At 39.9% G+C, this 13,177-nt stretch overlaps 1 protein-coding gene across 1 annotated transcript in view; it reads left to right on the top strand.

Annotated features, from left to right (window-relative positions):
- GNA12 (G protein subunit alpha 12) overlaps positions 1 to 8,112 on the top strand; it is a 35,512-nt gene extending 27,400 nt beyond the window's left edge. The window contains exons 3-4 of the mRNA XM_088527751.1: positions 5,175 to 5,225; positions 5,939 to 8,112. Of these exons, the coding sequence (XP_088383877.1) occupies positions 5,175 to 5,225; positions 5,939 to 6,508 (621 nt within the window). The 3' untranslated portion in view covers positions 6,509 to 8,112. The remainder of the gene's footprint in view (positions 1 to 5,174; positions 5,226 to 5,938) is intronic.
- Positions 8,113 to 13,177: the final 5,065 nt, after the last annotated feature.

The raw sequence follows: 13,177 nt of genomic DNA, 5'->3' as shown, positions 1-13,177 counted from the left end.
GCAGCTTCCACCTTGCAGATTCCAATGCAGTCTGTGGTAGCGACATTCTCTGTTCCTCCTGGTATTTTCCTGTATTTGTGGGAATCTTGTTAGATCTGCATTATAGGTTTCCTTGAGGTATAACATTTCCTTCCTTTGTGGTTTAATTTATCATCTGAAACAGGCTAAGACTGACAGGTCTACCTTAAATTGCTCACTCTAAATTTAGCAGCTAGAGACAGAGTGATCAGGAAGGGCTAAATTAATATTATGTCAAAAGAGCCTTGGGACAAGGAAAGGAAAAAAGCCAATTTGGAACAGAGGGTCCCCTTTAAAGTCTCTTGGTTCAAAACAGAATTTGGAGAAACTTTTTTTTTTTTCCGAAGAAGTTTGAAATGAGCCTTTTAGGTAACTAGAGGGTAGTGTGTTTCATGATCATGTGTGATTTAACCAACTGTCGCTTTGAATAACTGGCTGGGGGTTGAAGTGGTAATAAGATAAATACTATATAAGTGCTTTGCAGAACCTGTCTTCTTACTATGACTTTTTTATGACTGTTTTGAAGTGTTCTGCATATGATCTGTTGTGTGCTTATTTTCGTGAAGTAAAAACTGCCTGGGAACTCTGCCCAAGCTTTTTCTACTTGCTTGTTACAATGAGGCCATCAATGGCAAAGAAAGCGATGCCAGATTAGTTATAATATTTCTGTGGGCTGATTTCTTGTGTTATATGCATCTAGAATAAAGGCACATAGATGTTAAATTCAGTTAGTTGTTTTTATGGTAACATTTTTGGAGCTCATGTTAAGGAAATACTCAAAAAATGTGAAATATATAAAATAAAAGGGAATGAATGTGCCTTCTTAGTTGGGCAGCTTTTACTCCTTGAAAATTTTACTAGTCTTGGATTAAAGAAAAAAAAAAGGTAGGGGGGTCCTCTAGGACATTATTTCAAGGAGCAGGATTTTTTTTTTTTTAACAGTTACCTTTCATCTTTCTCCAGCACCTCTCACTTTAAGTGTACGATTTTCTGTGGCTTCACCAACTTCATAATGTGGGTAAGGCATTTAAGAGGAAAATAAAAATAAATAACATCCAACCATGAAGCTGCACTGTGGAACTTGTGGGCTCATTTTAGGCGTCCTGTTTGTGTTGCTGGATTCCCCCAGTTCCCAGATGTGCCGTGACTCATGCCCTGAACAATGGGAACAGCATCTCTTACTCCTCCTCTTGGTCCCACTTGGCAAAACTGTTACTCAGAGGATATGTACTGCAGAGGGCGAAGAGATTAACACCGAGGGAATGAATCATCTGAGCATTTGTCCTAATTCTTGTGTGGCGAGCAAGAAGTTAAGGAAGACTGAGGGTCCACACTGTGCTGTTGCGTGCTAAAAAGGAGCATTGGAATTATGTGAAATTCATAGTGCGGAGGTTGCTCGTTTCTCACCCTGTCCCAGACAATACGGGACATAGATGGAAGGCAGCTTTGACAGCTTGATTTATACTCGAGGAAAAAATAGCTAGCTGGTTTGTATCAACAGCAAAATAGGCAGTGGTCGTCCTGCTTGTGATTTGTTGATACAACTTGAATGTAAAATGTACCAGTAGCGCATCAGTGTTTAAAGAAAAAAAAAAAAAAAAAAAGGGAGGAAATAATGTTCCACGAGTGAAATACAGGAAGAATCCTCCCTAAATCCAAAACGCCAGAAGCCAGACAAACTTCTGTGGATATGGTTCATCTTAGGGAAGTTTCTTGAGCTGCTGGGGTGTTTCTTGGTACACCAGCCTGCAAAAGATTGGTGTATCTGGCTTGGGCTTTTGGTTTTTTTGTTGTCCCTAAGTCATGCTATGCAAATGCCCCATTTTTTATTATCTTTAGGTGTTTAAATATTTTCATTTCAGCTATTAAATAGTAAATGTGAATTCCAGTCTACATAAAGATATTAAAAATACTTGAATCGTTTGCAAATGTTAACTGTTATGTTTCCTGTCACTTTTATAGCAAGTCATGCTGGTAAGCCAGAAGTAGTAACTAGCTAAGATCTGGACCATGAGCACGTTTGAAGTGCTAAGCCAGCTTTTGAATGCTGTTTAAATGTCTAGGTGACTTTCGATAAACTCAAAGAATTTGAGTTGAAAAAGTCAAAAAAGCTTATTTCTGCTCACTGTCTTCAACAGAAAAAAGATGTTTAACATATGAGTGGCAGCTGACACTTTTAGGTTTTAATATTGTTTTGCCTTAAATGGAAAAATCTTTGAGACCGTGCGCATTTGTGGAAAATATGTATATGCACACCTTATGCATGTGAGAGAGCTCTACATAAACTTAATGTGTAATCCATAAATGCTCTTCCTGAACTGAGGGAACTCCAAGTTGTGGTCAAGTGCAATGTTGGAATGAATCTAAATAAATCTAAGTTTTAAAACTAATTAATATTTCTATCAGTTTCCTATAGTTTAAAAGAAAAAAGTGGCTGCTTAGTGAACGTTTGGCTACTATAGTTCTAAATGAAAAAGGAATGTTTGGCATCAGTACTTCCTAACACGTGCAGTCTCCTTTTCTTCTGCATTTGAATAAATTACGTGTTATTGACCAACACTTTAGTGTTGGCAGCAGTTGCCCCTTGATGCTAAAATCATCGTAAATACCCCAGGAGCATCCCAGCTGCCCAAAAGCCCCCAGTTTTCTGTGAATCAGATGTGAGATGCAGAGCAAGGTTGCCCAAGAGGTCTCTGGAGCAGGACCTGGATCCGCTGTCCTGCGTTGCTGTGTTACAGCCTTTATCATGGAATCGCCTTTGAGGTCAAGATGGGGAGGCTCCTGCTTTTTACTTAAGCTTGTGTCCTTTCATGTTTTGAGCTGTTCTTAACGCTGAACGTTCTGGAGTTCATGCAGGTTTTGTTTTGACTGGAAGGAAATATTTTGACCGAAGTGCTGGATATCTTTCAATCCGGTGCTAGCGGCGCATCTTCAGGCATCTTGGGCGCTGTTCACACCTGCTCCAGCAATCCCACTTGGCTCCCCCCTGCTCCAAGTGTTTCACAAATACTGCTTAATATTTCCTGAAGTGAATTGCTTGGCTTACTTGCAAGTTATTAAGAGCTTTGTAGGAAAAGCCTGTTCTCCCTAAATCACTGAAGAAGTGACCATATATTTTTACATTGATCTGATTTTTTCCTTTAAGTGTGCAAAATATTTAAGGGACTGGTGTGGAGGACAGGAAATAAGGAGGCATGAGCCATAAGTCAGGTGAGGCTGCCTGTGTATCCCAGCCGTTGACACACGTACAGCTGTTTCCTCTTCCGAGCGTGGGAGGCTGTACAGACAAGGCAAGGACTTTTCAAAGCAATTCACTGGAAAAAAGAACAAGCTGCCTCAGAGACAGCCTATTCACAGGCATGGCACACATCTAAAGGCATTGTCTAGGACAAAACACAATAGATAGGATTTTTATTATTATTATTTTTTAAACTTCAGTGATCTCTTCCTCTTTGGCTCTCCCATCTCTTAGATAGGACTAATGCTGGACAGGAAGACCTTTCTTCTTATTCATGTAGTCTGTGATGTCTCTTCTGATCCAGCAGAGTGCCAAAAAATACAGGAAATTACTTTCACCTTATGAAAATTCATGGTTGTAAGGAAGCTCTTAGAGCAATTGTTCTTTGGAAACTTCTCCCCTGCCCAGAAAAAGTCTGTATATTTTGGTCACCCAGCAATCCACTGTCCATCTGTTCTGATATGTGGTAACGCTTTGTAAATATGCAAGTTTGGGCTTCTTCCTGAAGAACCGTCACTGGTTTTACGTGTTGTGAGATAACAAGTTACGTCTCCTGTGTGTCTGTGCTTTGTGCTGAAGGTGTGGACTTGGGCCTTACGCTGGCTCCTCTCATCTCCAGTCCCATTCTTGAAAAAAGTGCCAAGGCAAAAGTTCATTTTGAAGTTGCACTGGAAGGGAGTAACATAGTTCTGCTGTCTCAAGACTGTGGTGTGGAGGAGACCGTCTGATCTAAGGATTTTTATTGCTTTTTGAATCTGTGAGGTGCTGTTGCAAGAATATTCTCATTCTGGAGTAGGAGGGTCCATCCTGTCAATTTGGTCACTACTTGGCCCTGGGCTGTGACAAGCCCATTACCTTTCTTTATCATTTCTGAGGTGGCTATAACTGCAAGGCCAATGTCCTAAACAGTGACAAACATGAACTTAACAGATCAACTTCTTCCAAAGCCATGAAATGGAAGTGTTCAAAGCAGAATGGACCTTTGCCAAGGACAGTTCCTTTCCAAAAGGAAAGCTGAAGTTGTCCTCTACATAAAAACAGTTTTATTACTTTTCAGAAGTACATGCAGGCTTTTTTGTATCCTCTAATGTAAAACAGCACTCGAACCGAGTGCAGCAGAAAAGCAACCACGTTGAAAAACTACTAGGCATTTTCACCCAGGAGTGAGTTGTCTTTATAAATAATAGTTCCATTCTTTGGAAAGCAACTGCTAAGGGATCTTCTAGAACATCAGCAAATCCATTGATCCTAAAAGGTAAACTGTTCAGAAGGAAAAGTGCTTCAGAATGTTTGATGAGATGCTCAGAGTTTTGTTGTTTTGAGCTTTTGGGGCTTTGTTTTGTTTGGCCAAGTCTTGCTTAAATTAACACTACAGTGACTTAAATCTTTTACTCTTCTACAGATAGGCCAAGCAGTCTAGGATGTGCTTTTCTTCATTGTTGGACATGTAAAAACAGAATGTATTGGCTTCTGACAAATACCTGTCATTTTAATTAGTTCACAAAAATTAATTAAGAATAAACTGCTTTTGTCATATAAGAGAAAAAAATATTTAAGCTAAAGCAAAGCACTGCCATAAACAATACTTTCTTTTCACTGTAAAGTTTGACTAGGTGACTTTAAATGTTTTTTCGGTACTTTACTCAACTTTGATATTTCAGGAAGTAAGAGAATTGTTTTCAGAAGAGATACTGCCTTATATTCACTTATGTTGGATATTGTAGCTGATCCACTTCATTCCAACAGCTAGGGTAAACTCAGCTCTGTAATACTTCTGTTATTACAGTTCCTTAAGCATCTCAGGACGCTATTGAAATTTTGATTTTTGACATTGCCATGTTGGAAGATGAAAATACTATAATTCAATTTGAATTGCTACCACAGAAGGTTTAGTTCTCATCTTTTACCTTTTCCACAGGGTGAATCGGTGAAATACTTCTTGGATAACCTGGATCGGATTGGTCAGCTGGTAAGACAAAACTTATTTCTGGAATAGAAGAGTTCAAGGATGTAAGACATGAATCACAGCCCACCGGGACTATGTCTCTGTAAGGAGGCTGGAGGAGAAAGGGCAGGAAATAATCTTCCTAAATAGCGTTGCTATGTTTCTGAACAACAAATTGCTCTGTAGTGGTGAGCCAGGGCACCAGCTGAAGTAGTACGTGGTGCTCTACTTGCTGCACATTGTGAAGTGAGCGTGGAAGACGTGTTTCAACTAAAGTTTGCACAAAGTGCTTTGTAAAAATGATGTCCTTTACAGAAAAACCTGTAAGAAAAAATCCTGAAAAATTCATTTTCAAAAACGTCATTCAATGACGATTTAGAGATCTGTTTTTAACAAACACTACATATATGGTGCTAACACAGTTAAGAAAATTGTTGTGGTAAAATAAACTTCCGTATGAAAATTGGAGGCTTGAAGGATAAAATGTGGATGTGTCCTGTATCTTTTTTTCCTATATCTCAATCTTCTGGTATTTTTTTACAAGCGTATTGAGATAATTGGTTAACAGTCCATTATTTTGAAGCTGAGTGTTCATTGTTCACGTGGTATATTTCAAATCCATTGTGCAGTGAATTACTTAAGAGGCTTTTTGATTTTTTTTTTTTTTTTAAATCACTTGGATACCGTGGGTTTTTTAAACAATCGATACACATTTGACATTCTTCTTTCTTTTGCAGAATTATTTCCCCAGCAAACAAGATATTTTGCTGGCTAGAAAAGCCACCAAAGGAATAGTAGAGCATGATTTCATCATTAAAAAAATACCCTTCAAGATGGTGGATGTAGGTGGACAGAGATCTCAGCGTCAGAAGTGGTTCCAATGCTTTGATGGAATAACTTCCATTTTGTTCATGGTCTCCTCCAGTGAATATGATCAGGTTCTTATGGAAGACAGGCGCACAAACAGACTCGTGGAGTCCATGAATATTTTTGAGACAATAGTCAATAACAAGCTTTTCTTTAATGTTTCTATTATCCTATTCCTCAACAAGATGGATCTCCTTGTAGAGAAGGTAAAGACTGTCAGCATTAAGAAGTATTTCTCGGACTTTAAGGGTGACCCTCACAGGCTAGAAGATGTTCAGCGTTACCTGGTGCAGTGCTTTGACAGGAAGAGGAGAAACCGTAGCAAGCCGCTCTTCCATCACTTCACCACTGCCATAGACACTGAGAACATCCGCTTCGTGTTCCACGCCGTGAAGGACACCATCCTTCAAGAGAACCTGAAGGATATTATGTTGCAGTGAAGGAGAGCAGCCCATATTCTGTTAAAATTTGCCGGAGGGTTAGATCAAAGTTTTTATTCTTTCTTTATGGCCCTTGCATGTGGTGTAGGACCCATGCTATTTACTTGGCTCAGGAATGCTGTAAACTAGCCAGTCCAAACAGAGGAGCTATAGGCCGAAGGAGTCAAATGTTGATGTTAGCTACTGAATCATTTGGACTAGAAACACTACTGAAACTGGCCGTTGTAGGTGTTCTTTACCTAGTTTGGAATACTGAATAACATAACCACCTTCTGCCTTCTTAGAATTTTTTTTTCTCCGAGAAACCATGTAAGGAAGACACTTTGTTTTAAATGAATATGTTTATTTTCAAAGACACTAGTAATACAAACTGCCTTTTTTGTAGTTCAGAGGTGCTGAATTAATCAAACTAATCTAAAACATAACAAGATTGGTAGCTGTATTGGTGAATGTTAACAAAGTTGCATTCTTAACAACCTTGGGTATGTAACTAGGTCTTGTGTGCATATTCAGCTCTGCCAAGGATCTGGAGTCCACTTTTCAAGGTGGATGCACAGCTCTTGTCTGAAGGTTTTGCATGAGTCTCGTGAAGCAAAGGCCTGAGACAGTCTTTATAAAGGAAACCAATACTGGAGGAAATTGGACGGGAAATCTAAGACATGGCTAAGTGGAGAAAGGTCTGTTTTGCACTATGTGTCAAGGGTATTGCGCCATGGGGAAACAGATTTCCCTGGTAAAGCAGCCTGTGCCAGAGCATCTGACCATGGATGTGGACAGCAGGTGCTGCAGTGAGATGCACTCCATGCCAGTTCAGCCCTGCTCTCACACCTGGAGCATTTGACAGCATTCGTGAAGGCTTAATATCTCACGTGATAGGGCTTTATCTGCCTTCAGAAGCATGAACGCTGATTAAACTCCTGAGCAGAGGTTTTGGTAGCATGGCAGCTGCTTGCCTAGCTCCCAAAAAGCCGACCTTGTAGGAAGACTGAACACTCTAGAGATCCCAGTTTTACAACTGCACTGATATATTTGGACAGCAGGACCTTGCTGTAAAATTAGCCCTTAATCTGTGTCTTAATGGGATCTTCAGTCTGTATTAATGCACATGTAATTATGAGTACAGTTAAGTTCAGAGTTGCCTGTTTCAGGCAATGGTTTGTGCATAAAGTTGCAAGAGGCTACGATTAATGTTATATGAACTGTTCATTTCCTAGCTTTCTCCAACTCGTGTAACTATGAGGTGCCTTTCCATGTACAGATATGTCAGATCTTTTCTATTGCAGTGGGGTACATGGACAAACTTAAGATCTGCCTTTTGTCTCAACATTGTAGTGGTGTCTTTTGACTAATTTCTAACCATAGTTTACTGTGCAATTTGTGTTATAGTCTTATCTAAGAATAAAACCTGAAGGGCTGTTGATACCCATACGAAGTCAGTAGGTTCCCTGGAGTTCTTATCCCCTTTGAGACTGTAATGGCATGTCAAAACAAGCAACATTTTACTTCAGCTGGTAATCCGGTGGGAAATGTAGTCTAAAAAAATCCTGTTCCGTTGTCTTTTCATGTTACTTTGGATAAAATCTGAAATCTTTTCTTTTTTTTTCCCTCTGAAGTTTGCAGATGTTCAGATTGGAGTATAGTTTCCAAATGTAGCAGTCTGGTTTTCTTTTTCTGCAATTTCAGAGTGAAAAACACATGGCTATTTTATAATGCTATGCAAAGCACATAGTACTGAGGTAATAAGCAAGTTAAAAGTTGCAGACAGGAAAATCAAAGCTTCCATTACTTAGCAAACTTAAATGGGAATTAACTTCCTCATAAGAAGTGTATGTGTTTTTGTTTTGTTTTGTTTTTTTACCCAGACCAAGTCTGTCTTTTTAATATTTATTCATTTTTAACCTTGAAGAGAAAATGTCATGAGAATCGCCAATCTTGAGATGGGGCGAAATCTTAAAATTATTACATTTGAAAAAGTAAATGTATCAACACTGAGGCAAATAACAGCTTGCTCGTTGTAGAGAGTTCAGTGCTCTAAGCTAGCCCATCTGCTTCAGTGGAGACTCCTTTCAATACTTTCAAATATTCTTGGAGTGCTAGTAGGGACCTCCAGTTCATGTAGACATTTGATTTTCTAATTTGTTGTGAGTTTTATTCCTTCACTATATTTTCTGGATGGGCTAATGTGTGTTCATTTTCTCAGTGGAGTTAAACATTCCCTTTCAACTGTATCTTTCTAAAGAATTACCTCAGTTTTATGTCTGCATCTACTGTAGTTTTACCTGGGAGGCATAGCGTGGAATTTCCTGTTTTGTTTTTCCCTTCATGGTCAGCTATGATTTTGTATCCTTAATCACCTTGTGGATTTAAAACTAAGAACAGAGCTAATAATGCAATGTATATTTATCTAAGTAACTTAATCTGTTGCACCTGGAAGAGAAACAGCATGAGATGTCTCTTATGGAGCTGTCAAGCTTGCTAGTAAACTTTTTTTATATGATATGGCAATTTTGCACAATGTATCGGAGTTTTAGGGAAGCAGTTTGATGACCTCAGGCCCACTATTGCCCTCCTTTCTGTTAATGAAGTGGGCCTCAGCACACAGCTCTAGACTGCGGGTGGAAATCGGTAGTTTTGGCTGTATAGAATCTGCTTTTTGCAGGCTCTGTTTTCTGCCCGACTTTGGATGGGCGTTAGTGACTCATGCCAAGAATGCAAGATGAAGAAAATCTCTTTGCACAGGTCAAGGGCTTCACAAGTTTGCAACAGGTATGACCCAGGGCTGTTTGAGGGAGAAGAGTTTCTTTTAAGTGGCAGGTAGATTTCTGCTGCTGCTAAATACAGCATCTGCTTCTTGCTGCAGCTGAGATTTTGGGTGGTTTTGTTTTCCCAAGGTAAGTGGTAGTGCAAGAAAGCCAGAAATTCAGATTATGGAACTCAGTAAATTAGTAACACAGAATTCAAGTGGCTTAGGTTGTACAACTGTGTCAGGGCAGGCTTGCTGCATTGCTCAGTGCTTTCACAAGAAACAACTGTGACTTTATTTTAAGTGACATCCTGGAGAACTTTGCAGGTAAACACAGCTGGAGAGAACATCTCTTTTTGTAGGCTTTATAGGGTTATTGTTCATTTGGCTAGTCAGGAAATGGGTCACAGGCAGGATGATCATCAGATGAAGCCCTTGAGCAACTGCTTTAAAAAAAAGCTTTTTTCTGTCCCTGCTCTGGTACCCGCAGGTCATAGGCGGGGGTGTTTCCAATGTGTCCTCTCTTGCAAGGACAAAGGGAGGAAGTGCTTGCAGCATGTGCATGCAGGAGAGATTTGTGCAATCTTGCAGCTTGGGAAAAAAACTGACTGTTGGGAGTCTTTTATTAAACACTACTTTGTTTTTGGTGTCCCGAAAACAAGACTTTAAACTCAATATAGAGTTTCAGTCAGTACTGTTCCTTCAAACTAATGCTATCATTTCCTGAACAGGCGAGTTTCTAGATGGCATTACCAGCTTATTTTCAGAAATAATTTGTATAAATGACATCTTTAATAGGCAGTTGTCACTTTAAAGCGATTATGTAGTTTTAATGTTGAAGATACTGAAATTATGAAACTGAAACCATTGGTCGCTCAGCTTTACACTACAATTCATGAAGAGGTGTTTAATTTGACATTAAGTATTGGTCTTATTTCATCCAGTACAGCAATGTAGATTATTTGACTTGCTAATTTTGATAAATATAGTTAGGTTTTAAAAGTGCTGCAGTAAAACCTAGAATTAGGCGTGATACAAGCATGAAGGAGCTCCCAAAAATGTATTTTTGTTTTTTGCAGGCTTTCAGAGCTAACTTACACCTGAACTTCAACCAAGCAGACATAGTGCAGAATTGTATATTAATTGCAAGAAACTGTAGGGAAATAGTGTACTAAGATCTTGTCTGTACATGGCACTGCAGATGAAAACCCCATTTTAGTGGGGTACCTGAAGTACTTCCTGGTGTTAAAGAGAGTCCATTTGGAGCAGTTCCCCTCCATCCTCCCAGCTATTCAGTAGTTCTGGTTATTGTAATTTGCAAAGAATTCTAGAATCAAAAGTAATCGAAGGACTAGACATGGAACCACTGAAGAAATCAGCAGCTTTTTTCAGTAACAACAATTGTCTTCCACTGAAGACAGCTTTTTTATTATTATTATTTTTAATGTGCCCTTTCCCTTCTTTCGATGTCTTTCTGGATGTTAAGTTCCACATTTTGACATCTTTTTCGTGTATGGACCTTTCCAGTTTTGCAAGAAGGGGAGGGATACCTACTGCAGCAAATGATAGAAAGTCTGTAAAAGGCCCCTCTGGTTTTCAGATGGAGAGTTTTGACCCCTAACATAGCTTTCCTTATATCATCAAATTTTCAGCAGTCCTTGCTGGTTTGGTGGAGAATTTGATGCTTGCCAACGTGAGGCAAAATGAAGATATGCAAGAACACCTCCATACAGCGCAGCTTGCCATGTAAACTAAACCTTGATCTCCCAATGAAAACTATATTGATCCCTGTAGGTTTACTTACTGTTAGTCTCCTCTATATCGTTTTTCTAGTATAAAATCATGTGGGGTGGTCAGGGAATTTCCTATAGCACTGCCAACTCTTTACCTCAGTGTAGTCTGTATAAATTCTGTAGCACAGGAAGTGGTGGGCAGGGTGTTTCAGTAGCAAATGTAGAACATCTGAATTAAATGCCTTTTTAATAGGTTTCTAGGGAGCGTCCGTTATCGGACAAGTGTTTCGACTGGCATGGTCTGCGCCAGACGGGCCGAACTAACATCGTCTCCACACATTTCTAGATGAGGACTGTCTAGCTTAGTGAGGAAATATATTGGCAAGACAATGCAAGACCCAGTGCTTTTTAATATTGCCTGTTTTGTAATAATTAGCTGGGGTGATTTCTGCTTTGTGCTGTGAAGTGGACACTTTTTTAACACTTTATTTTTTTGCATAGATGGAAATGAGCAAAGCCAGGATATCTGGAGCTGAAACTGCTGCTCTGCTAACCAGGTGATGCTGTCTCTTTGCTCATCTTGGTGGTTGAACAGTTTAGCTCGATTCTTTAAGCTTTTATCTTTCTAAAGGCATTTGGAAAGCAGTGTTCAAGTTTGTGTGTGCTGATAGGCTTGTCTTTGTATTGGGTGGGGAGGAGTATGGAGGTACCAGACTGCCGGTGCTGGTGGTTTTGTCCTTGGCTGGACCCCCTGTATCACAACCAAGCTCTTGGCACACGCCTGTAGGTCTCATCTTCTGTCTGCTGTGAATCCAACGACAGTCAGACAAGGCCGAGCAGCACTGATTTCCAAGATGGGCATTCTGGTAAAAAGCCACAGTACGTCGGAAGGGAGCAAGAGAGGGGAGCTGTTTCCAAAACACCTCCCAAAAGCTGATGGTGCTTGAAGACTGTGTATTGAAATGGGACGCGCTGAGCCCAGCCGCCCTGACCGGCTCCAGGAGGGCTGGTGGCTGCGTGTGTGTGTGAACAGCAGCGTGCAGGCCCTGCACACCCTGCCAGGGCCAATCTCTCTCCATCTGCTCCTAAGTGGGTGCTAAAACTCAATTCCTTCTGAGATAGGGTATGCAGATCTCTGACCAGACAATGTATCTTGCTCCATTCTAACAGCTACTTAACCTTTCTTCAAGATATCAGACTGTGAGAAGTATTTCAGGGGAATGGCAAGCCAAGAGGTGTTTTCGTTATTTAAATGAAAGTTACAATTTGAAGGAAAGCAAAATTTTGGGGAGGTGAGTGGGACCTGAGGAAGAGCTTCTTATGAGGAAAGTAACTGATTTTGCCTAGCACTGCTTCTCTGCTAATGCTTCCCGTGCATCTTTTGTGTTAACCTTGTGTGCAGGTGATCTGGCCCAAAAGCTGAGGGAAGAGAGCGGGGAGAGAGGGGATGTGGAAGACAAATGATCTTTTGGTAGTTCACAAGGCTTGGAAAGTGCGTGGTAGACTTGGGGTTGACAGCTTGTGTTCAGACATCCATTCCCCTTGGAGCCTCTACAGTCTGTGGGATAAAAAGTGTTTTTTTTCCAGTGAACTCGCTACGTTATCTGGAGCGTGTACGGAGTTTGAAGTGACGATACACATTAAGCAGTATTTCCGGGGACTCCACTTAACAAAATGGCTAGTATTTATTGCTCTTGTGATGAGTTGTCTTGTTTATGGAATCAATATGTATGAAAGCAAATTGAGAAAACACTAAGTTATCTTGTGACACAATTATGTAGATAGGAAGCCGACTGAAATGTTATCCTTTATTCTGCAGTTTACTTGCTCTGTGGTGCCTATGCATTCTGACACACATACTATGCAATATCATTCATTTTTAAACCAGTTCACTACATTGGGCAGGAAAGGCCTGAGTTTAGCCTTAATTTTTCTAACGATTCACAGAAAAGTACTTTAAAAAAAGAACAAAAAACAAAAAAAGTGACAAAAGGAGGTGAAAAATGCATAAAATAAAAGCACAGTTTTAGACTGCTCACATAAGTGTCTTTCTAGCACCAAAACAGCATCCACAATAGAAGCAGCTACTTGCTGTGATAGTTTCAATTTATGAAAACTGTGTACTAGATAAAATTATATTGTGATGTGTAAAAAGTGTATTTTATAGCTTTGGTGACTTAGTTTACTGTTTTG

This window comes from Tinamus guttatus, unplaced genomic scaffold, assembly GCF_059628265.1.
Source record: "Tinamus guttatus ecotype Peru unplaced genomic scaffold, ASM5962826v1 Tinamus_guttatus_pri_ptg000291l, whole genome shotgun sequence".
NCBI classification, from domain to species: Eukaryota; Metazoa; Chordata; class Aves; order Tinamiformes; family Tinamidae; genus Tinamus; species Tinamus guttatus.
Note: the sequence above shows the minus strand (reverse complement) of the source record. Positions and strands in the feature narration are given on the sequence as shown.